Below are 22,917 nucleotides of genomic sequence, written 5' to 3'. Positions count from 1 at the left end.
GTCGAGAAAAAAAAATTGAAGTGAAAATATTAAAATTCTGCTACTTATTTTGAAGTTAAAAAGTCAGCCTGGAAAAATAACACGTGTGACGAAGCATACATATAACATACTAATCGTCTTTGCTTTGCGTATACAAATTGTTGTTTTACTTTTATGTTTAACTATTTAATTTTTATATTAAATTAAATTTAGCATTTGATTATAATAAAATGAATGACGTTCTTTAAATAAAAAGGATTTAAAAGTATATTAACACAAGATTCTTCTTTAAAAAAAACCACGTGATTTACAAAATTCAAAAAAAGTTTCCACCATTTTCCAACATTTAAGGTTTTTTGTTTATAAGAAAAATACCCTCATTATTCCACGTGTAATCTTCATTTATTTATGTTTTAAAGGAAATAAAAATATATCTGTATAAATTAGCACATACTACGAGAAAACGCGTATCCGAAACCGGGAATGGTGTCTGATGGTAAGAATAAGACTACTGCGTGTCTAAAAAGTGTACAAAATTATAATCCCAAATATGATTTACTTTTCTCAGTTGAATTGTGGGTTTTTTTTTTCAAAATATAACTACTGCGTGTCTAAAAAGCGTACAAAATTACTTTTCTCTAGATTAAATGAAAATAATTTAATATAATTTTTTAGAAATATATAAATACACTACAAGATAAATAATGTATCATTGTGGGAATAAATAGTTACTTGGAGAAATAATATAATTTATCACTGATTATTATAATTACAAAAAATGGTAGAGTAGATAACTCCAACAATAATATATACTAACTTTTTGCACACGCAATGTGTGTGTCTATCAAATTATCATATTAAAAATAATTTATGAAAAAAGTTAATTTTTTTTACCAATCCTAAGCAGGTAATATATGTGAGAGTTGGTTAATGAATTTTTAAATTAAAATATGTCAAACATAAAGCATGAAATTGGGGAAAAGTTGTATGAAAATAAATTGAAATTGCAAAATAGTTTATTTATTTATTAGATAGGGTTATTTTTGAAAGTTCACATAAAAATACCAAAAAATGGCTAATATAACACCCGCTTTATTAAATAGTAATAGATAATATTTGATAAATTGAAAAAATTAGTAACAATTAGAATGATCCTTGGAAAATTATTGTTAAGTTTTCTTCGTAAAGTAACCAATACTCTGTTGAATTGTGGGTTTGATCCGATGCGGCGATACCGAACAATCTTACTGGATCCACTTAATTGGGCTTTTTGTTAAAAATATAAATGGGCTTTTACATACAATTTTTATCCATCCATATATAAAAGAACGTAGCCCATTTTCCAAACCCTAAAATCAGGATCTTTTGCTGCAGTGAATTCTGTGATGCGAAGCCGAAGTCATTTTTGGCTTCAGAAGTTGAGAATACATAGCAATGTCTTCTGGAAGCAATCTCAAACACTACCTTTTGGGCTGTGATTACGAAGAGAGAGGCCTGAGTGGGGAGTGGCGGGGTATAATATTTATCCCTCCATGCAAAAACTCGAATCCTTGCAGAGAAAAATGGATGGATTGAGATGAAAATATGAACGAGTGCCGCCCCCTTTGTGCAAAAGGGTTGGCCTTTCTGGCAATTTGTCTTCGATTTTCATCTCATGACATTTTTTTTTCCCTTTTGTTGGTTCGGATCTGAGTTTTTGGCCACCATGATCGACCTTTTCCAAATTTACACTTGATATGAGCCCTCTTTTATCTTTTCTTTTTTTAGGGAAATTTTTTTTTAATGACCCACAAACTCTGAGTGCAACAGAGGAAAAAAAAATTTTGCCGTTAGATTCTCTTTCTTTTTTATTTACTCATGCACTAATTAAGTCAAGAAGTACAATACATTGATCTATTTTGTAGTGCCTTAAAACTCTTAACCATTAGATCCCAAAACGAACAAGTAATCCATTATTTTAAGACGACGGGGGTTGTAAGAACAATACAATAACATGTAATAAACGAGGGTATCGATTATGAAGTCATGTGTTTCAAAAAGATACAAAATTATTTTTCCTGCTGGTCATTTTCAATGCACCTATCGTCCAAATTCAGCTTAAGTACACAGCAATGTTCACTAAAACTAATCTCGTCCTTGTCAAAGAATGTCACAAAAATTTGTGTGGAGTTTTCAAAGACTCAGGTCCTGACTCCGAGCCACACGGATGGCATGGTTTTAAGATCACTTCAATCTCAAGCTTTTCCACATGCATCCGAGAAAATATCAAGCATGATTCTTTATGCCTTAAGGTTGTTTCAATCCTTGGCAAATAAGATAAATCTCTCTGGAACAAGATCTAGTTGCTCGAGGTCTCAGCCAGGACGCCTTTCGGAAGAGTGGTTTACATATTTGGCTCAATTCTGCAGGTAAAAAAAAATCTAAAGATTTTAAAGGTTTATACAGGAAGGTAAAGAAAATTTTAGGAAAAGCAGTAGCACCTTTTACATCTTCACTTTCAAGAAGCTTAACGACTAGGTGTCCCCCAAGTTGCAGTACACCAGAACCACTTGATTGTGTCTCTGGACGAGCAAGGGCATCTGTTCCAACGGCCAAATTGATTGCTTGCATTCCCAGTTCGGCGGATAAAGCAGAATCTCGACTGGTGATTCCAGAAACAGGGGGGCACATGTCGGACAGTATCACGGAGAAGCCTTTATGCTAAATACATAAATAAAAAGACTAGATCTTAATATCATGAACAAGAGCAGAGCCATCAAGGGGGGGCATGCACAGAGGCAGATAGGACTGTTAGCTTGATTTAGCATTTAGGTTGGATTTTTTATTGGAAGTAACATCTCTCAAACATGCAACGATACAAGGAAAAACAAAAGAGCATTCAAAAACTTGAGTGGATGAGAAGTGGGTACAGAACAATTTCATATTCCCTCGTGTATAAAACAAAATTGGAATCCAGAATCCCAGAACTTAATGTAAAATTCCCTAAAATTGTTAGCAAGGGATACCCAAAGCTAGGTTCCAGGCCAAAGTTATTGAAGTATCAAAGGATTGAGTTGGCACGGTTTGTCATGCGACTCATGCCATGATACTACGTTAAAAACCATTAATCAAAAACCTCAAAGTGAGAGAATGTAAATCAATGAATATTTTTCGATTTTAATCTAATTTATGAAAGAATATCACGATGGGAAAAGACGACCAAGAGATCAATGAAATAGCAGAGTTGATCAAACAAATCAATCACTTCCAAGAAAACACTAGAAAGCGGAATTCTTAGGCTTAAACCTTCCAGGACGCAAATGAATTGTTGCTTTAAAATTATTAACAAATTGTCATAGAGAATGTAACACAAGCCTGTGAAAAGACTTGACTTAAAGACCAAAATATGTAGAAATAAGTATAGCTTCTATAAGAAAGAACCATTCAAACACTGTAAAAACAGCAAAACACAAATGAATCAAAAGAAAAGAAAAACTTTTATCATTCATACTAATCACTCTAATAATAATAATAATTCCTAAATAATGAATACTGTTTGAATTTCCATCCACCGAAACAGACACTAGGTAACCGTAGAAGATTGATCAAAACCAAAACCGAGAGTTGTTGAAAACTAAATTACGAATTAACAAACACTAGGTAACTGTAGAAGATTGATCTTGAAAACAAGGAGAGCATTTGCAGTAAACAGAAAGCAATAAACAATACACTCAATTATATAAGAATCCGGAAATTGAGTATTTCTATGGAAAATAGTATACCTGGGGAGAGAGAGCTTTAACTTGTTCCCTTGGTAAACTCATAACATCAGCACATACAGTTTTAACCCTCGAATCACAATACAGAGATGGAACCTTCACCTTCTGTCCTGCCACAAATTGATGAACAATTTTCACCACACCAAACTAAAGAGTCATGTTATAATTTCGAAAGAATTTAACAAGGGCCTTGTCTGCATACAAAATAACACACATTTACATCGCAAAAGCTTAGTGTGTAATGATTGGAGGCACTACCTTGATGTCAATCCCAACAACAGCTCCTCCATTTATCAACGGGCCCAGGTTTTGACAAGCAACCTAGATCCTCACAATACCCATTAAATTACATTTTTTGTCCCATTAATATTTGTTTGCAAAAATAACACTGATAATCACATTTATTTTGTCCTCAAGACACATGAAGAAAATAGTAACTTAAAGAGATAAACGTGTTACTATAGGTTACCTGAAGCCAAGCACCGGGAGCACACCCAAGATCAAGAACAGAAGAACCAGCTGTTATGAGTTTGTACTGCTTCTGCATCTGAACCAACTGCGCTTTCCCAATTCCGATTCCAAGAAAGAACGAGAGAGGGAAAAAAAACATTTCTTACACACAAATTGGACATGATATACAACTGTGTTCAAGTGAAATCGAAAAGAGAGGAGAAAAGGAGAGACCTTGAAGGCGGAGCGGGCAACATAACCCAGTCGTTGAGCTTCTCTGTAGAAGAAATCGGGCGCCCCTGCCCCTCCACTCATTCTGCTCCAGGAATGTTGCGGCGGCCGGCGGGAGCCCACTCGGGTCCAGTTTTGGTTACACACTGGGCGACAGGTAATTTGGAATACTTAAGTCGCGGTTTGTGCAAAAGCCCGTGGATATTTTCAAGAGACCTCACTTGGTCCGTCCTGTCACATGGAATAAGTGGATTAAGATGGTTTTTTGACCCAACAAAATGACGGATTGGACCAACACCTAAAATCAGAGGCGTTAAAACGGACTAGTGAGATGAGTCAGTTTATAATTTACAATTCGTTGTAACCCGTCATTAGGTAAGATTGGTCGACTCACTTTTTAGACGGATTGATAAAACACCAATCCAATTCATTTATTTTAGTTGACGAGCGGATCGACTCAACTGATTTATGTGTGATTTGATGGGTTGAGCCGAGCCGACTTTCAAGTCAACGTTAGACGGGGTGAGGTGGCCGACAAGCCATTTGATAAGTTAAAAAATTTCAACTCAACCCATCTATTTTATATGGTTGGATGAGCCAAATGACAAGCCTAACTTATTTTGATATCTCTGTCTAAAATAGATAGATTATATTGATGTTCTCTAGAGCTGTATTATGTGCCCGCTTTGAAAATGTGTCCGTCTGCTTTGAAACCTCTTTATATTTTCTCGTGTATTTATTCAAGTCCTATGATGTTCCCCATGCATCCATTGTTTCGCGTTTGGTGTTTAATTTTAGTTTTTCAAGTATATGATTTCAAAGCTAGTTTGATTTAATTATTTCAATGAAAATTGGTATTATAACAGGTATATATGGATTTTAGCTCTTTCTGAATTAAATTTGGCAATTTCTTATTTCACCATTAAACTATACAAAAAGATATTAGCCATCTCTAACGATTGGTGCAAGAACAGAGTATGCCCAAGCACCAGATTACACTGTGTGCAAATGCATGCGAAAATTAACCTATCCTCGAACCAAACCAAACGGAGATTCCTGCTTGACACTGAAGATTTCGAGAAATCTTTTTATTTTTATTTTTCGGAAGATTCAAATTTCCACTCTCCAAAGGCCCTCGGCTCAAGACTGGAAGAAGCACGAGGGAAAAAGTTGAACTTTGTAGTATCAAGATAAGATCTACTGTTTCGAGAAGGGGTTAAAACATCGTACATCAGGAATCGTCAAAAATATACAGCCCTCAAATGATACACAAACGCATATGTACACAAATATGCAAAAACCATTTCCCGCATGCATTATAAACTCATTCTGTTTAAATTGACGCGACAAGCCAGCCACGCTCTTGTGTCTGAATAAAAAGGTTTCAATATCAACCTACTCTGTTCATAACGATGCCACAAGCCAAAACGTGACATATGAAGAATAGGCAATAAGAAACCATGAGGCAAATGCCAAAGCTATGGATATCCGAAACATATCGCATGAAAATTTGGGCTCTATCACACAGATGCGTGTATCTCTGGTAAAGAGGACCATAACACCAGCAGACGAGCTAGCAGCCGCAAGTGATAGAGTAGCTGTAACCTGTGGAAGGAACGAATTAGTTAAGAGTTTAAATTCCACTTCTGGATTGAAATCACAGTGGGATAGGAATGACCTCTGCAGGATATAATGACCAAAACTAGATCAAGAAACATTATCTATCACACTACTGTTAAATTGAATTTGCATTTCGAGACACCGTGAAACTAAAAATAGACCAAAAACTCTGTTGCATTCTGAAGACAGATTTCTACGCATCCATCAAATTGAACACTCTGTGTTGCATAAAATGGCATTAGGCTTCTGTATTATCCTAAATCAACTCAAACTCCATAAAACAACTCTCTTTTTGGCAAGTGTATAATCAGAGGCTTTGTTTGATAGTCCCTTTGTTTCAAGACACTGATATAATGTTACATGCGAGTGTGGAAGTATTTCAAACAAAGGTTAAGAGACACGTTAGTTACCCAATCGCCAACAACAAGAAGACTGACTATGAAGTGATTATGAAGGTCTTTGTTGAATCTCAAAGCATGTATGTCCAGGCATGCAAGTCCAAAGCTCCACAAAACTTGAAGCCCCATGGATGCAATTAAGTAGCTGTTAAAATATGCAAACAGATCAGCAATCTTTGGGTAAATTCCATGATTCAGACACCAGAAAAAAAATGTCATTATAGAATGGACCAAGCATCTCAAAATTATTGAATTCAAAATAACGTAAGCAGGCAATTTCAAGCAGTAGAACAGATGTTGCCATTTCAGCCAAGTATCAGAGAACCAAAGTTGAACTTCAGTACTGATTTCAGGGAAAGCGAAGTGGAACGCACAAAAAATATGATAGAAATTTCTTTTTCAGCCATGACAAACTGAATAACACAGCACATACAGTCAAATCAAGGAGCCAAATATAACAAGCCCCTCAACTCACTTTCTGGCTAAACTATGGGAGTTTCAAACAGAACTGGAAAGAGGGAGCCAACATTTCAACTAGATCAATAAGCACCAGTTCTGCGTTGAAACCCCCGGTGATCTAGTGGCACCTTGGCAGTCTTTACGACAGATTTCGAAACCATTACAAGCAACCACTCTCACTTGAACTTCGTTTTCCTTTTTTAAACCAAAAAAAAAAACTTATGTTACATTATTGGAAACTGTTTCCTAGTCACTCTCGTAGAAATTAATGTACACACATCTCCCATCGAAATCTTTTGTTGCACATGTTTTGGAGAATTTTCAGAATAGGTTTCACATTCTTCTACGGTAGTTTCCATTAGATTTAAGTTTTAGTCATCTACTTACATAGGCAAACACCTGCAATTTACGTGCATAGTGCGTGGTTTGTTTAATGAAACCCAATTTGGAAAACACCCAAAACAGAAACTCTATCCAATATTTCTCCTTTCAAAACTTCTCATCTACTACTTTTAGCAGACACGACCAAACCCCAAATACCATTTGAAGTCTATTTGTAACATTATTTTCCAACAACCGCATGCAATGCAACCCATATATAGAAAACAGCAAATCGGTGAGAAAAGAAAACAAAAGGAAGAAATTACCAAAAAGCGGTAGTAGTAGAGAAGCCAGAAGCAGAAGCCATAATCCCAATAGAACCAGCTGCACAAAAACACTGTCCAATCCTTATTACTAGACCACTCTTTTTCCCTGGACTGCCAAACACCTCTTTCATCTCTCTTTCCCAGCACCCTCTGAATTTTAGCGTCTTTTTTTTTATGGTCAAAGATCAAATTTCTACGAGGTGGGTTTTTCTCCACAACAATCAAGGATTCAAATTATCGGATAAAAAAAAAAACTTCATGATTTTTTAAACAGAAAACGTCAAATTTCTCTTTGCTCTCTTCATCGAGAAAGATGGCATACTGGGACGATCTTCCGATTTCACAGCACTGCCATGAGAATTGAATTAATTGGGAAATGGGACTGAAACTTTTTTCCTTTTTTTTTTGGTGAATCAAAACAGAACCCCTTCAAATAATCTGCTGCGATTTCGTGCAACTTTTCAGCATTTGCGGGTATTAACACAATAAATAAATAAATAATATTAAAAATAAAAATTAACAGAAATATTATAAAGTTGAAAAAAGGTTAATGGTTATGGGAATGTGCGTAAACTTTAAAGTTTTTGTAAATGATGAATAACGTGACAGTAATAGATTGTTCGAAAAACAAAAAAACAAAACAAAACAAAGCGTGCTATTTTTTACATTGCCCATTATGAATTTTGTTGTTGGTTGTAAATCTGGATTGGCAAATAATATTTATCTCAAGATACTGTTGGTTCACATATTTTAATAATAATATAATATAATATAATATAATATAATTATATAGAAGTAGTTTTTTTTTTCAAGTATTATATAAAAGTAGTTTTGATACTTTCTTTGAAATAAATTTTTTTAACTGTTTCTTTTTTTCAAAGGAACAATTTCGAAACTGTTTTGATTCCACAAATATTTTATAAGATGAAAAAATTGAGATAAGTGTCATATAAGAGTTTACATGTTCTTTATGATTTTCTCATCATAATCAAATTAAGAGAGAAAAAATACTCATATTCACCATGGGTTAAGGACCACTTTTCTGAAAGCGAGAGCATATATAGTTTTGTGTAATAATAAACTAACATCTATGCAATTGCTGCGTACCAGTTAATTCTTTTTTATGTATGATTTGGAATTAAATTAATATTTAGATTATCAACCATTCGTATTGAAAATTTTGTACCTATTTTGTTGTAATTCGTAAAATTATTTTTCTGGATAATGGCTAAGGGGAAAAAATTACAATTTCTCATAGATTGTTGAACACATTTTATTTTTAAGTCAAGAACCAGTCAACGAATAAACCATTGCTTCTCCATTGAACAGCCATCACACAAAGGAAGAAAATTTTAAATTTTTTAAGATACAATATTTGTCTTGTCTGATCAAAATTTTGCATATAACTTTTCCTAATTTAACATTTGACTGAACAATGAAATCTCCAAGTAACTGAAAAAAGCGATTCATTGTATGAAAAAACACCTTTAAAGAAGAAGAAGAAGAAGAAGAATATCGTTGCACACAGCACACTAACGAAATTAACTAAACCAGTCAGGTCCAAACTCCCCGCTATTATAACAACACAACTGATATGACCAAGTATTTGTTAATTGCACATTCAAAAACCACCTCTTTTACACATTTTGATCTATTTTAATTTGTTAGAATACTAACACCCAACAAACTACGAGCAAAAAGGGTTATGAGTGTAAACATTTCCGTCTAAAAATACAAAATAAAACAAAATTATTTTACGAGCCCAGGTTTCTCTTCCGTAACAAATGCACAGGATAGCGTCAGCAAACCATACCAGTATGTAGCTAAGCGAAGAACCACATTTTGATAAAGACTGACAAGCCCATTTGCAGCACGAATGCAGAAATGACCACAATCGTGAGTTGACTATTCTGGATATAAGATCTGAGGTTCAAAGCAACAAAGCTCGATGATGCAGCACCAGCGATTAATATTATAGTCCATCGTAAAAATTCAACTGGAATGACCAGCAGAAACTGGAAGTAACCAAAACAAGTTAATGTCACACATCACATTCCGAACACATTGGTAATAAACGACTTGCAATAAGTATGCATAAGATTGAATTGTTTGTCCATAAGATAGTCATTTATACTTACAGAGCTCAGGACAAAAATGAAAAGGGAATATCCCCACAAGCACCAAAAGCGAACAAGGCTGGCAGTTGACCCCATGTATTGAAGCAAAAAGTAGTACGCGAGTGGAACTACGAGCGCATAACCATATATGGATCCCGCTGCCACATTTACATAGTTGACATCAAAGGTCCATGACGAAATTTGGCTGCTTCTTCTTTGCATCAGGTAGGTGGCACAGTTTCCGAGGGAAGCAATCACAAAAACCAACGTTGTGGAGATCCAGACAAGACCGTAACTGAAATATGATAAATAGTCAGGATTCCAGATGAGTCTGATCAATCAGACATGGAAAAGGACCACATTCTTCATCGAAAATAATTCCGTTTTCAGAAAATATATATTAAAAAAATGTCCTCGTTTAGAGAGGATTGTTGTCATAGCATCCTGATTAATGTATCTTCTTTCTTATTGGAATTCTAGAATATGGCAAGCTGCCAATCCACATGTCCACATGGGGAGAAATGTAAGACACTGAACTTCTCGTCAATCATAAGTCATCAATTAAACACCATATGCCAATTCAAATATCTTCATTGACTGGAAAAAATGCACTGAGTTCCATTGTAAAAGGCGTTTAGACAAAACGGAAACAAATAGAAATATGTTTCAGTTCTACTAAACTTGAACAGGAACAAGAAGAAATTAGAGATAGGCTCCTAATAAACGACAAAAAGTTACGTTCCGTGGCGCTTTATCTAAGCCCATCATTGTGTTATGTGGTTTTGCTGTCAACAGAAGTAATACTATCATGCTAAAGTTGTTCCACAGTATTTTACAAGGGAATTTTTTCCAACCGACTGGATTATTTGAAACATCACAAAATATGTACACTTCCAAAAGAATCCTTGAGACCAATGCCAAATAGTTTGGTCGAGGGCCATTTCAATTAATTTTTTTTAATCTATAAACAAACATTTCCTAAATTCTCTCCTGCCATATTCATATAAATTTGTATCTTAATTTAAAGTTCACGTAGAAAACTAGCCGAAAAGTAACCAGTGCAATTTATTGAATTATCATATGTGCAATCCAACAGATTATTTAGTTTTTTTCTCAGCACTCGCCGATATATGCATCAATATCTACACCAGGCAAGATGCTACCCCCCATGAAAAGAAAGGAATCAGGGAACGATATGAGGCGTGATTCACTTCAGACATGGAGGAAAAACGAACAAATTCTTTTTTGATAAAGAAATTATATAAAAATCAAGCATCAAAAGAATGTCAATAAGAGTATATACAATCATCATACAACTTACAGATCAGGGTTTGCATCAATTTTGCTGACAAAATCTCCAGTGATAGGATATAAAGAACTAATCAATCTGTTCAACACAATATCTGTGTCTACATTGAAATATTGTGTGTAGGAAGAGATGTTAAAGAATCCCTTCCAATTTGTTTGCTGCTGCTCTCCACCATCTGCAACCATTAGCCTTAGTACATAATTAAATTGCACAAGAAAGATCCTTTAACTCCAATCATTAACCGATTCAATTATCTAACACTTAAAAAGGACTTGGGATAACAATGGATACATCATCCACACAAATATCTAAGAATCATTCTCTCATGAGAAAAGTTCACCTTTTATCCAAACATCTGGCGTAACGAGTATTCTGTTTGTTCCTTGATAGTTAATACGAGATAAGCAAAAGAGAGAACTAACAGCAAATTAACATCATGCATTGAACAGGAAAATCCCCACACATCCTATCTGACACATTCCATTCTCGCTAAAACTTGTATGAGATTTCATCGCCTGAAAACCATTAGATCAATCTCTATACTTTTACTTTTATTCATATATTTCACCATTACTGTTCGTGTTTCCATTTCCAGTGTAAGATGTAGGTGAAACAATGTTGACCGTTGATAACCGAATACTACACATGGCTCAGATGAGAGAGATAGAGATGCATCAATCTTATTATTCAACTTTCTATGTGAATGGTTCCACAATGATAAAAAAAAAAAAAAAAAGTCCTGCACGTGAAAAGAAGAATTATCACCTTGGGTCAATTCATTACTTGGTAAACACCACACAATTTGACCATAATAGAATATAAGGGTGCCAAATGAGACATTTTTACTTTTTGGGTTGATAATGTGTTGTACAGGTCAAATGATAAAGAATATCGATAATGAATTTGGTGATTGGCGGATTGAAAAAGAAGCAGGGCAGGTTCCTCTTGAGAGAGAAATTAATAGTTTATATAAAGGCTCGGAATTTATGCGGCCTTACTTGCAAAAACACATGGATGAAGGAGCTAACGCCCTGGTGCTCCTTGATCTTTAGAAAGGAAACTAGCGACAGTACATCAGGTCGTGATTTCAAGAAAGGATGGGGACTGATAGAATGTATCTCAGTCCCTTCTCTGTTATTTCCAGGCATTTCACATTTAATTGCCTATCTACCCACTTTACCCAATCAGCGATAGTTCGGACTTTGTAGTGCTCTAATATTTTTTAGCTATTATACCATAACGAAGAACATGCAGAATACAACCGCATTCAACTTCCTTCCTCAACCCAGGGTTCGTTGTTTGGAAATATGTATTCTCATAAAATTAGAAGGATGATAGAAACAAAGTGATGCTTTAATCTATACTACCAGAACACAGACAGCACCATTTTTCAACAAAGACAAATGCAAAATGCTGCAGTTTCCACACACTTTGATCCCTGTGAAATAACTGCCATCAAAGAGTTGATGAGGAAAAATTCTTACCACTGGACCCACCTACAGTTTGATATCCCTGACCCTGACCCCCACCTCCACTATTGTTGGGAGGAAATATTTGCAAGTTTGCACCAGGGACTACAAGGAGTTTCAAAATTGAACTTATAAGCTTTGGTGGTCAAGATTCATCCAACGAATACGAGTGAATCTTTGATACAGAAGCTCATACCTTCTTTATTGATGGTCTTGTGGTCTTCACTAACAACAGCCTGCAAGCGTGCAATAAATTTTTAACATGGAGCTACGATTTCAGCTTAATAGCTGATTCAATTTGGTATCCAAACATGTGTAATCATGATTTTGAATTAATCATCAAAGCACCAAATTCGTGTTGGCTTATGATTACTTAATTACGACAGCCTCGACCACCATCCTGCACTATATAAGGAAGTATGAAATAGAAATTATCATATTAAGCAGTATTCCGGTAATTCACTCCCTAGTAAGTAACTAAGGCCCAATTTCCTCGGAAATCTAACGCATTTTACACAAGAAAGTAGAAAACAACCCAAAATTGACAATAAAGGTACGTCCTTGGGAACGAAGACGAGATTTCGTTAATTTTTCCAGCTCTCCGAGCTCCAAAAGAGAGTAAATAAATTTATAGCACCGATATTCATAGCTCAAACAGATGAGATTCGATCAAATAACTTAACGTAGCCAGCCTATAACAAAATTTCTCGTAAAAAGCTAGATAACTGTAAATGCGTACCGGAACAGAACCGAGCAAGTGGCTGGAGGGAAGATTGGAGAAGGATTCTTCCATCGGATTCAGTCGATTCACGAAACGGGAAACACGTTGTATTGAAAAATAGTGATGCTAGATTGGGTAAATTGTCGCAATAGCAAAAATGTTGGGGGTGTCTTGTGACATCGAATGCCTCGGTGTAATGCTTAGTCTGCAAGTTCCAAGACTTTCGAAAATATTGAAATATATCGCATTAATTTAAGCTCACATATCGCGGATCGTATAATATTAGATCAAATTGGTGATAAATCCTCAAATTCAAACTTGATTTTGCCCTAACTCCCTACTCATATGATTCTTTGCAATAGCTCTCTAGGACCCAAAACTTGAATATTTAATTGTTTAATTCTTGTACTGGATTTATGCTTTTTTATGCTAAAATTCTAAAGACTTTATGCTAAAATCTGAAGATTTTGTGCTTATTCATGGTACAAAGAATTATCCGTAAAAATGGTATCAAAGCCTTAGGTTAATTATTCAGACATAATATTATTCGTTAATTTATGACTTTCTTTGTTGAGGATAAGATTTTTTTTTTTAAGATGATTTCAAACGAATGTTTGAATCAAGAGGATTTTATTCATATGAAATCCTATAAACAAGTTAATCTATTCACAATAGATTACGTACAACAGGTTGTGATTAATGCTCTTAATTTTGAAGAGATAAAGAAAAAATGATTTCTAACTCTCAATTTTTAGAGATTACCCCAGATTCCTCTAAACTCTCCGGAGATCTTAGAGAAATTCAAAAGAGAATACAATATTACAGCAATCAGCTGTATGAAATACCTCGGAAAATTGAAGAAATCCTTAAGAAACTAGAAGAAATTCTTGAAAACCTAAAGGATCTTCAAAATAAAATCATAAATCTAGAACACACTTCGGGTTCTAGAAAAGGAAATACAGGAGGAAGGTTACCACTCTCATTTGGTACCGAACCTTTGTTACATCAGAAAGGTAAAACCAAAATGGTCCAAAAACCTTTAACCAATGATAAAATGATGATTAATCTTATAAAAGCAGTATCAGAGAAAAACACTATCTGATGACTACTTTAGAAAGATTAAATTTCGAGGATCTACAAGATCTTGCGGATTTTTTTGCGAATCTCAAAGTAGTAGATCTAAAAATGAATTCCCCTGAGGGTGAACAACCCATAGGGAATCCCCCAAGATATGTGGTTAAAACAGAAGAACCACATAGTGAGTTCCAGGTTGGAGAAAATTCACATCCAGCAGGAACCAGATCAAGAAGGAGTAAAATCCCTCTCCATCAAACTCCTTACAGAAAAACTGTTTTAGATCCAATACATCCTTACGGGGTTATGTTAAACCTTGATGTTTTGGACTTCAAAAACAGAGAAGATCTTATAGATGATTGGACGTCAGCTATGAGAATAGCAGCAGGGACATTAGATCTCAATAAAGAAGGATTCATTAAACTTCTAAAAATGAGTTTAATGGGATCTGTTAAGATCGCATGAGAGATGACTATGCCAGAAACTAAGGAATCAATCTTAGCAGGAGAATCCCTCAGCGAGATTGGAGAAAGAATGGCCACCCTATTTAAAGCACAATTCATAGGGGTGGACTATTTCAATAATCAAGATACAGAGAAAAAGAGAAGATATACTCAAGCTTTTTATAGCCTCGAGTTACATGATATCTGCTTAGTTGATGAATACATTATGTTATTCATTAAATACAGATGGAATTCGGGAGTCGAGAAAAATATAGCTATTCAGCTATTTTTTGCAAAAATACCAAGTCCTTGGAGAGAAATGCTGATTAAAGAATATGTTCCAGACAATCTTGATACATTGGCAAAACGTGCCTCCTTTTTGAAAGGAAAATTAGCAGAATGGTGTCATATGGCAGCATTACAGAAGAACTATAAGAAAATAAGGGGTATAGATAAGCGTACACCTTTGTATTGTAGAGAAAATGATCTTCCAACGATCATTGGAAACAGATCACAGAGATTTAAAAGGAAGAAATTCAGAAATAATCCCTATAATAAAGAATGAAAATTTCTTGGAAACCAATAACATTTTGGTCCAAACAAAAGGCCAGATCCTATAGATCAGGTAGAAGAAGTGGACCTACAAGAACATCCCCAGCAATAGGCTAATCACAAAGCAGGGGAAGAACACCATCAAGAAGAACTTTCAGAAGAACTCATACAAGAGCAAGTGAAAGTTTCAAGGATTGCAACTGCTGGACATGTGGAGCAAGAGGACATATATCTACAAATTGTTCAGAAAACAAGAAAAAAAGGAGTTAAACTCTTTGAAGCAACACCAAATATGGATGATGCAGTCTTCTTTCAAGATCTAGTCCAAGTATATAAATTTGAGGATATCCCCTCAGATGAAAGCATATACGAAGAAGAGATATTGTTTAGTCGAGAAGTTTCTGAGAATGAATCAGAATCAGAATAAGAGTAAAGATTCCGTGTTTCGCCATGAAACACATGAAAGTTTGGCTGGGTTCTTTAGCCAAACCACGATATCTCATAATATGGTCCAAAGGTTTATGAGAGAAAATCCAACATTACAGAAGTACCAAGAATTTTCGGCAGGACAAGTTGAAAGAGTCTTAGGAAACCTAGGGCTAAAACAAAGAAGACATAATTTGATTTATAAGGTATCCAGAAGGAAAATGGCGATCCCTATGAAATTAACCAGTAATCAAATTGAAATTCAGTTAATTCCCTTTGAAGAAATTCGAGAAGAATTACAGAAATTAAAAGCAGAAGTAGCAAAGACAATGTCTTGGATTCATATTGGAGCAATCCAGATTATGATCAAGGCTAATTTTAAAGAGGGAATAGATTCACCCATAGATATCGTAGTATGCGATAAAAGAATGGAAAATATACAAGATGCGGTTCTAGGAACTATCTCGGGAAATTTATGTGCAGGAAAAATTGTGGGAGTTATTTATCCAAGAATAGCCTACAATTTAGCTGATAGAGATTTTAGTCGAGCCTTGACTTTGCATCAAAACTTCAAGGAAAAAAGACTAATGAAGGAAGGTAATTGTAGTGACCCGTATCCAGAATTAACGATTAATGAATAATTAATCGTGTAATCATGTTTAGATCAAGTAAAACATGATTAAGGAAATTCCAAATGGGTTAACGAAGTTCAGAAATGGATTCAGGACACTCAAAAATATCCGGGAAGGTTCCAAGGGTTTGGATGGTTCGGAAGCTACGAACCAAGTCAGGAGGCTCCGAACTGGATCGGAGGATCCGAACTCAGGATCGGAGGCTCCGAAGTGGATCGGACGCTCCGTCGGTGAGATCGGACGTTCCGATCGGGACCAGGGCAAACGTCATCACTTACGTCAGCAAGGTGACATCATGGCTGACGTAATATTGGGCGATCGGACGCTCCAAAGATGGAATCGGAGGTTCCGATCGTGTTCGGACGTTCCGAATCGGGTTCGGAGGCTCCGAACTCCGTCTATAAATAGGGGGCCGATATTTCATTTTCAAGTACACCTTTCCCTCTCTTCTCTCTGATTCCTAAGCCTTTTAACTCAGATCTAGGGAGTTCTAGGCATCCTATTGGAAATCCGGAAGTGGCATAGCGATCCCGACGTCGAGGCGGAGATGTGCCTAAGTTTTGAGGCAATTGTCATCAGCGGGCTGACGACGGACGCAGGTATAGCTATGGTCTCTTTAAAATTATTTAGGAGTATGCAATAGCTTAATTAAGGCTTGTAGAGCTTAATTATTGATGCATGAGTATTTGCATTGTAGAGCTGATATAGGATTGGAACCTAGAGCGGGACTTCTAGGAACTGCCTGTAGTAAGGTACGCAAGTACAGACTGAGATTGCCAGCGGGTTTTGCATGCTTATATGTTGCATTTTTATGTCATTCATTATGCAGCATGTGCATATCATATTGTGCCTGTCCATCTTGTGAGATGAGCCACGTATGGTCGCTCAGCCCTGTCTGGACGGTTGATGTCTAGGGCCTATTGACTGACGGGTCATGGGTGGCTAGCATCGGGGGACACGGTCCACGTCCTGTAGGAATGAGCAGCATACGCAGGGTTTGCTCCCCGGGTTGTACCACTCATGTCCTAGGCGCCATTACTGAGCAGTTGTATACAGTTATCCCAGATATGGATACCCTATCATTTGCATGCATCATATTTGTATGTTTTACCCAGTTCTTTCGTATTGAGCTTAGAGCTCACGTTCAGTATTTTCTGTGTACCTGGACACCCCATTCGACGGGGCAGGTGTAGGTGCAGGATTGAGCGCCAGGAGCTTGGAGTAGCCAGCGACCAGTGAAGACAACAGGATTAGCTGCAGGTTTTGCCTTTAGGCTATTTATTCGATTTGGTTGTATAAATCGAATTGATTTAACCGGTTGTATTCTGCCGGTATGTTTTTATTTAAGTCTTTTGCAGCGATTTATTTAATGCATGTTTAATTATGCTCTTAACTCTGATTAGGTAGTGGATCCGGGTAGGGTCGCTACATTTATTGGTATCAGAGCATATGCATGCAAGAGACTTGGGATATAGTAAGGAAACTTTTGGGTTATCCTTATAGGATGGATGAGACCTTGGAAGAAGTGATGATGCGGCAATTAGTTTGCCCAGAGATTATCGTCATCGGCAGGATTTCTAAAGATTTGGCTTAGGGGATTCCAGCAAGTGCGGACAGGAGTGATGGATCGTGTTTGAGTTTTCAAGACTTCTACTCATGTGGATCCTAGTTTTGGATCGAGTACCGGATGCCAGAGGCAGTGGCAGAGCATTGGATGGGACGCACTTGATGCTTGCATCTGTATCGTCCATACCATGATGACACTACTCTGAAGATTCTCCAGTCGTAGTTGGAGAGATTGTCAGATAGACCTTCACCAGAGAATGCCTCGAGTGCCTAAAGCATGACAGGTTTCGAGCGTGAGGTCTTTAACCTCATGCAGAACATGGTTTTTTCGGTATGCTGATATCGATACTTTCGGTAGGCACACGGGAAACTTCATGTTCAGAAGCATGATTTGGTTACAAGAAGAACACTGATGGTAGGTCGTGAGCAGAAGGGGTCGACTGACATGCACTGACGCAGAGCATAGCTGGTTAGCTATCACGAGCCATTTCTCCAGAGTTCTTCGTAGGAGGACATGTAGAGAGACTTGGTCGGGAGTATGCTTGTATCGATGCGTGTGTCGATTAGAAGCTTCATGCTCAAGAAACGAAGACTAGTACGATGATTTAAATACTGTATTGATGTAGTTGTAAACAGTATTTCAGTTGTAATGAATCATCATACTAAGGTTGTATCATTTCAAGTTCGATTGTACATTTCATTGTATTTTGAATACTGTATATATTACATGGGATTGTAATTGAGAAATTGTACATAAATGGAAGCAATGATACATGTTTTATTTATCCAGCAATTCATGAATGATTGCGAGTGATTTTGCTAGGATTGGCATTGTTTTAGTTGATTAGCGTTCAACTATTGTAGCTCATGGGATTGGAGTGGGCCGATTGTGACTGTTTGACTTGTGGTTAGTCTAGGCGTTTTCCTAGGTTTGACCTAGTTAGTTGGTGGACTAAGTTAGTGCCAGCGATGAGTGGACTCATCTAGAGGCATTAAGGGTATTGTTCGGTTTAGAACATTTGGGTTTTGTTCTAGGTTGTTTCCTTGAGAACAGTAGGCTGTCTGACCTTTGTTAGGTTGAGACTTGTGATGATGGGTTTTCATCGAGATACCAGGTCCAGTATATGCCGAGAGTTGTGGACTATGACCAGGACTAGACGTGATGGGGTGCGACCCTATGCCAGTATTACTCTGGGAGTCTTTGTACTTCAGAGGTTATCTGGGAGCCTTCGTGCTTCAGGATTGGCGGTGGAAAGGCTACTCAGTCTAGGGATTTGGTGACAATCACGACGAGGTATGACCTAGGATTAAATATCAGGTTTGATATCGATGGTTTGATATCGTCTGGTGTGCCAGAGATATAGTTTGAGTATTCTGCTGTGGAACCAGTCATGGAGGGATTTTCTTGACAAGTGTGTACTCTGAGCAGATAGGTTTTAACCTTTAAGTTACTGCTATACGTGTGGATCTAGTAGGTGGACGGATTTCTACCAACGATGACTAGGGGTTGTCATCAGAGTTGTGGTTAGAATTTTCTTATGATAGGAATTATCCGAGATACTGGATGGGATACTGATTCAAGACTTAGACTCGAATAGGAGAATTACTTCATGATGATCGACTTCATCTGTGATGGTTTATACCATATGCTAAGGATTGTATATGACTATTTAAAATATGGGGAAGCATGGCCTATGACCGTGAAACCTTGGTGGTTGTCCAGGTGGGTTATCATGGTAAGCTACCTCAGTCTTAATTTGTTGCACAATCTTAGCGTGAGATATAATCAGGAGAAAGTCCGGGAATGTTGGGAATCTTTGGAATTCCTTAGGTATAACTTTGGACTTGACGAATTGCGATGTTCATCCTGAATGAACGAGGCAAGGATAGTGAGTCCGGTGATTGCGCTAAGTACTGTCTGATATTTTCAGAGGTTGAGCGTAGGATTTTCCATGGAATGGAAATGGGCTTAGTTTATCTTGATGTTTGCCTTGGGTGAACAAGACAACGATTAGTAGTGCTAAAGTGGCACGGGAATTGTGCTAATGACTACTAGTGTCAATTGGCTAACTCTGTCAGAGTTAGGATGATTAAAGTTCAGAATACGAAGCAGCGTTTAGTAGTGCTGAAAAGGCGTAGGACTTGTGCCAAGTAAACTACTTATGTACTGTGATCTGACACCGTTTGGAAATGGTTCTTTGTGGCAGCTGAGTCATGGTTATTGGCCGAGCCATGTAGGTTGGATGATCAGTGGTGGTTTGATCTGATAAGTGCGAGCTTAAGTAGATCGACGAATTCGATTGGTTGAGCCAATCAGGGTTGATCAGGATGTAGCAATTAAGGAGTACTTGGGATAGTATTTTATTGCTTAGTGCTTATGGGATGAGTACTGGATACCATCTCAGAGAATTTGACAATTCGGATGATTTAGGGTCTCTAGGTTGCCAGGGACTAATCTACCGAAAGATTATGATTGACTTGTATGATCAAGTTAGGTGCTAACTTGACAGTAGAGACAAGCAAGGGATTTGGTAATTTCCAAGGATTATGCATTCTTGTTAAGAAGGAAGCTGATATTGATCCAATCAATTGCTTAGTGATAGCGATAGGTCAGGAAAGGATCATGTTGTTTTCCATTGAATAACAATAGTGAAGATTGTTGACCGGATATTTCGGTTAAGTGAGGGCATCTATGTGTACCGTTGTGGTTGGATCCGACGAATAGTTGGAAATGCTAATGGACATTAGCAAGAAAACATCAGTTGTCTGATCTGTGTGACATTAGCTAGGATCTGATCCTCGAAGATCTAGCAGGATTGTGTCACTAGTCTTCTAGCGTGTGATGAACGATGTCTCTGAAATGACAGAGATAGTTAAGGGTCGACTTAATAGCCAACGAGGTTGCCTTTGGGGACGAAGATTTTGCAAGATCGTGACGGATCGAGTTGTTCTTTCGAGTCAGTGAGTCACATCTATGCGGATTGTTTTGTCAAGAATATTGCACGTTAGCAATAAACGATATTCGGATGTGCGTCGAGTGGCAAGTTACTTCGAGCACAAGTATTTCCCAGGATTGACTAGGGAATCGATGAATTAGTTCGTTCAGTGCTGAGACTGATGCGTTCGGCAAGGGAGCGATTTGAATATTGAGAATCCGTTGGGATTTAGTTCCAGGATCAGTATGTTCAACCTTGGGAGATTGGTATGAGCTGATGGTATTATCAGAGACTTTGAGTTGAGTTATACCAGGTGCAATGATTGTCGATTTCGAGACGAAATAGGAAGCGTTTCCATATGTCTGTGCACTGTGAAATGTCCCAGTCGAGTATATTGGTGGGAGCTTGCCTTAGTTTTGATGTGTGTACAGTGATTGCGAGTATGTATAACTATCAGGAGGATGTCCAACGATTGAGATTCATGGGTGAATAACCTATGGTTGAGATGATGCAGATCATCAGAGGTGTAATGACTTCCATTGCAATGAATGCGTGATTTCGAAGGCCAATGGCTAGGAGATGACTTAGTGTCATTATTAGTGATCGATGATAGTTTTCATCTAGGCATAGTGTTGAGTTATACTGAGAAACGTGAACTGAGATTTGCACTGGACATGGTATTGAATTCCCCGTATTGCTTGGGAAGCTCTTTGCTTTGGTAAGGCATGGGAAGGATGCCAGTCTGGAAATCGTGTTAAGCAGTTATGTTGTAGTATGACCTTGTGTCAACTAGATTCTTGGGGAGAAATTTGGGCTTTGTTGTGTCGGCACAGTGTTGGAAATAGTGTTTCTAACTAGAGGTGTTGAGCACCGAGAACTTTTGGAACCATTAGATGGTTAATTTGATTAGTGATTCGACGATTGTCGTAAACCAGTCAGGTTATGACTTGGTCTTCGTCAGTATAAGATTTCCTTTAAAACGATAATCTTGATCAAGCGGGCATTGTATCCTTCGTGGTCAGGAAGATCGTGGTTCGAGTGAAGGATGTATCAGTGTTACGATACGCTAGCGCTAGGGAAGTTCGACTGTCGACCAGTAGCGTAGTAATATTCTGTGAAAGAATATTAATGCGGTTCAGCATTAATGAAGCTTGCAGAGAATTCGACGGGAGTCTGAGTGTGTCAGAGGATATTTCGACCAGACACTCGAGCAAGGGTTTCTTGTACGTTCTCGAGGTTTACCCTAGATTTCGAGGACGAAATCTTTTAAGGGGGGGAGAATGTAGTAACCCGTATCCAGAATTAACGATTAATGAATAATTAATCGTGTAATCATGTTTAGATCAAGTAAAACATGATTAAAAAAATTCCAAATGGGTTAACGGAGTTCAGAAATGGATTCAGGACACTCAAAAATAGCCGGGAAGGTTCCAAGGGTTCGGATGGTTCGGAAGCTCCGAACCAAGTCAGGAGGCTCCGAACTGGATCGGAGGATCCGAACTCAAGATCGGAGGCTCCGAAGTGGATCGGACGCTCCGTCGGTGAGATCGGACGTTCCGATCGGGACCGGGGCAAACGTCATCGCTTACGTCAGCAAGGTGACGTCATGGCTGATGTAATATTGGGCGATCGGACGCTCCGAAGATGGAATCGGAGGTTCCGATCGTGTTCGGACGTTCCGAACCGGGTTCGGAGGCTCCGAACTCCGTCTATAAATAGGGGGCCGAGATTTCATTTTCAAGTACACCTTTCCCTCTCTTCTCTCTGATTCCTAAGCCTTCTAACTCAGATCTAGGGAGTTCTAGGCATCCTATTGGGAATCCAGAAGTGGCATAGCGATCCCGACGTCGAGGCGGAGATGTGCCTAAGTTTTGAGGCAATTGTCATCAGCGGGCTGACGACGGACGCAGGTATAGCTATGGTCTCCTTAAAATTATTTAGGAGTATGCAATAGCTTAATTAAGGCTTGTAGAGCTTAATTATTGATGTATGGATATTTGCATTGTAGAGCTGATATAGGCTTGGAACCTAGAGCGGGACTGCTAGGAACTGCCTGTAGTAATGTATGCAAGTACAGACTGAGATTGCCAGTGGGTTTTGCATGCTTATATGTTGAATTTGTATGTCATT

The 22,917-nt window shown here is 37.5% G+C and overlaps 3 protein-coding genes across 5 annotated transcripts; all 3 read right to left on the bottom strand.

The window, feature by feature from the left end:
* Positions 1 to 1,975: 1,975 nt before the first annotated feature.
* LOC140866134 (uncharacterized) lies at positions 1,976 to 4,683 on the bottom strand. Of its 2 annotated transcripts, none has more exons than XM_073271037.1 (6): positions 4,422 to 4,683; positions 4,207 to 4,284; positions 3,996 to 4,058; positions 3,741 to 3,842; positions 2,460 to 2,679; positions 1,976 to 2,381 (listed from the first exon to the last, which is right to left on the bottom strand). In XM_073271037.1, the coding sequence occupies exons 1-6, from the start codon at positions 4,500 to 4,502 to the stop codon at positions 2,266 to 2,268; spliced, it is 660 nt and encodes a 219-aa protein (XP_073127138.1). In that variant the 5' UTR covers positions 4,503 to 4,683; the 3' UTR covers positions 1,976 to 2,265. The 2 variants fall into 2 exon arrangements, with proteins under 2 accessions (XP_073127138.1, XP_073127137.1); XM_073271036.1 differs by having other exon boundaries at positions 4,207 to 4,293; positions 4,422 to 4,672.
* An 830-nt stretch (positions 4,684 to 5,513) lies between these two features.
* Positions 5,514 to 8,089, bottom strand: LOC140866368 (CASP-like protein 5B1). The gene is made up of 3 exons (XM_073271344.1): positions 7,543 to 8,089; positions 6,449 to 6,581; positions 5,514 to 6,023 (listed from the first exon to the last, which is right to left on the bottom strand). The coding sequence occupies exons 1-3, from the start codon at positions 7,671 to 7,673 to the stop codon at positions 5,823 to 5,825; spliced, it is 465 nt and encodes a 154-aa protein (XP_073127445.1). The 5' UTR covers positions 7,674 to 8,089; the 3' UTR covers positions 5,514 to 5,822.
* A 983-nt stretch (positions 8,090 to 9,072) lies between these two features.
* Positions 9,073 to 13,380, bottom strand: LOC140863820 (uncharacterized). 2 transcript variants are annotated; one of them, XM_073267531.1, is made up of 6 exons: positions 13,177 to 13,380; positions 12,634 to 12,673; positions 12,465 to 12,542; positions 10,981 to 11,143; positions 9,681 to 9,954; positions 9,073 to 9,557 (listed from the first exon to the last, which is right to left on the bottom strand). In XM_073267531.1, the coding sequence occupies exons 1-6, from the start codon at positions 13,228 to 13,230 to the stop codon at positions 9,366 to 9,368; spliced, it is 801 nt and encodes a 266-aa protein (XP_073123632.1). In that variant the 5' UTR covers positions 13,231 to 13,380; the 3' UTR covers positions 9,073 to 9,365. The 2 variants fall into 2 exon arrangements, with proteins under 2 accessions (XP_073123632.1, XP_073123631.1); XM_073267530.1 differs by having other exon boundaries at positions 9,075 to 9,557; positions 12,453 to 12,542.
* Between the last annotated feature and the right edge of the window lie 9,537 nt (positions 13,381 to 22,917).

Source organism: Henckelia pumila, chromosome 4 (genome assembly GCF_033568475.1).
Source record: "Henckelia pumila isolate YLH828 chromosome 4, ASM3356847v2, whole genome shotgun sequence".
NCBI lineage: Eukaryota > Viridiplantae > Streptophyta > Magnoliopsida > Lamiales > Gesneriaceae > Henckelia > Henckelia pumila.
The sequence above is the reverse complement of the archived record's forward strand: the minus strand, read 5'-3'. Positions and strand labels throughout refer to the sequence as shown.

Coding starts and splice junctions, on each gene's coding strand:
- LOC140866368 (XM_073271344.1), bottom strand. CDS start 7,673: ATGAAAGAGGTGTTTGGCAGTCCAGGGAAAAAGAGTGGTCTAGTAATA. Junction 6,582..7,542: donor TCTACTACTACCGCTTTTTG/GTAATTTCTTCC, acceptor ATATTTTAACAG/CTACTTAATTGCATCCATGG. Junction 6,024..6,448: donor TTCTTGTTGTTGGCGATTGG/GTAACTAACGTG, acceptor TTCCTTCCACAG/GTTACAGCTACTCTATCACT.
- LOC140866134 (XM_073271036.1), bottom strand. CDS start 4,502: ATGAGTGGAGGGGCAGGGGCGCCCGATTTCTTCTACAGAGAAGCTCAA. Junction 4,294..4,421: donor TTGCCCGCTCCGCCTTCAAG/GTCTCTCCTTTT, acceptor GGGAAAGCGCAG/TTGGTTCAGATGCAGAAGCA. Junction 3,843..3,995: donor TTGTTGGGATTGACATCAAG/GTAGTGCCTCCA, acceptor GTGGCAGGACAG/AAGGTGAAGGTTCCATCTCT.
- LOC140863820 (XM_073267530.1), bottom strand. CDS start 13,230: ATGGAAGAATCCTTCTCCAATCTTCCCTCCAGCCACTTGCTCGGTTCT. Junction 12,543..12,633: donor CAAGACCATCAATAAAGAAG/GTATGAGCTTCT, acceptor AACTCCTTGTAG/TCCCTGGTGCAAACTTGCAA. Junction 9,558..9,680: donor TCATTTTTGTCCTGAGCTCT/GTAAGTATAAAT, acceptor GGTTACTTCCAG/TTTCTGCTGGTCATTCCAGT.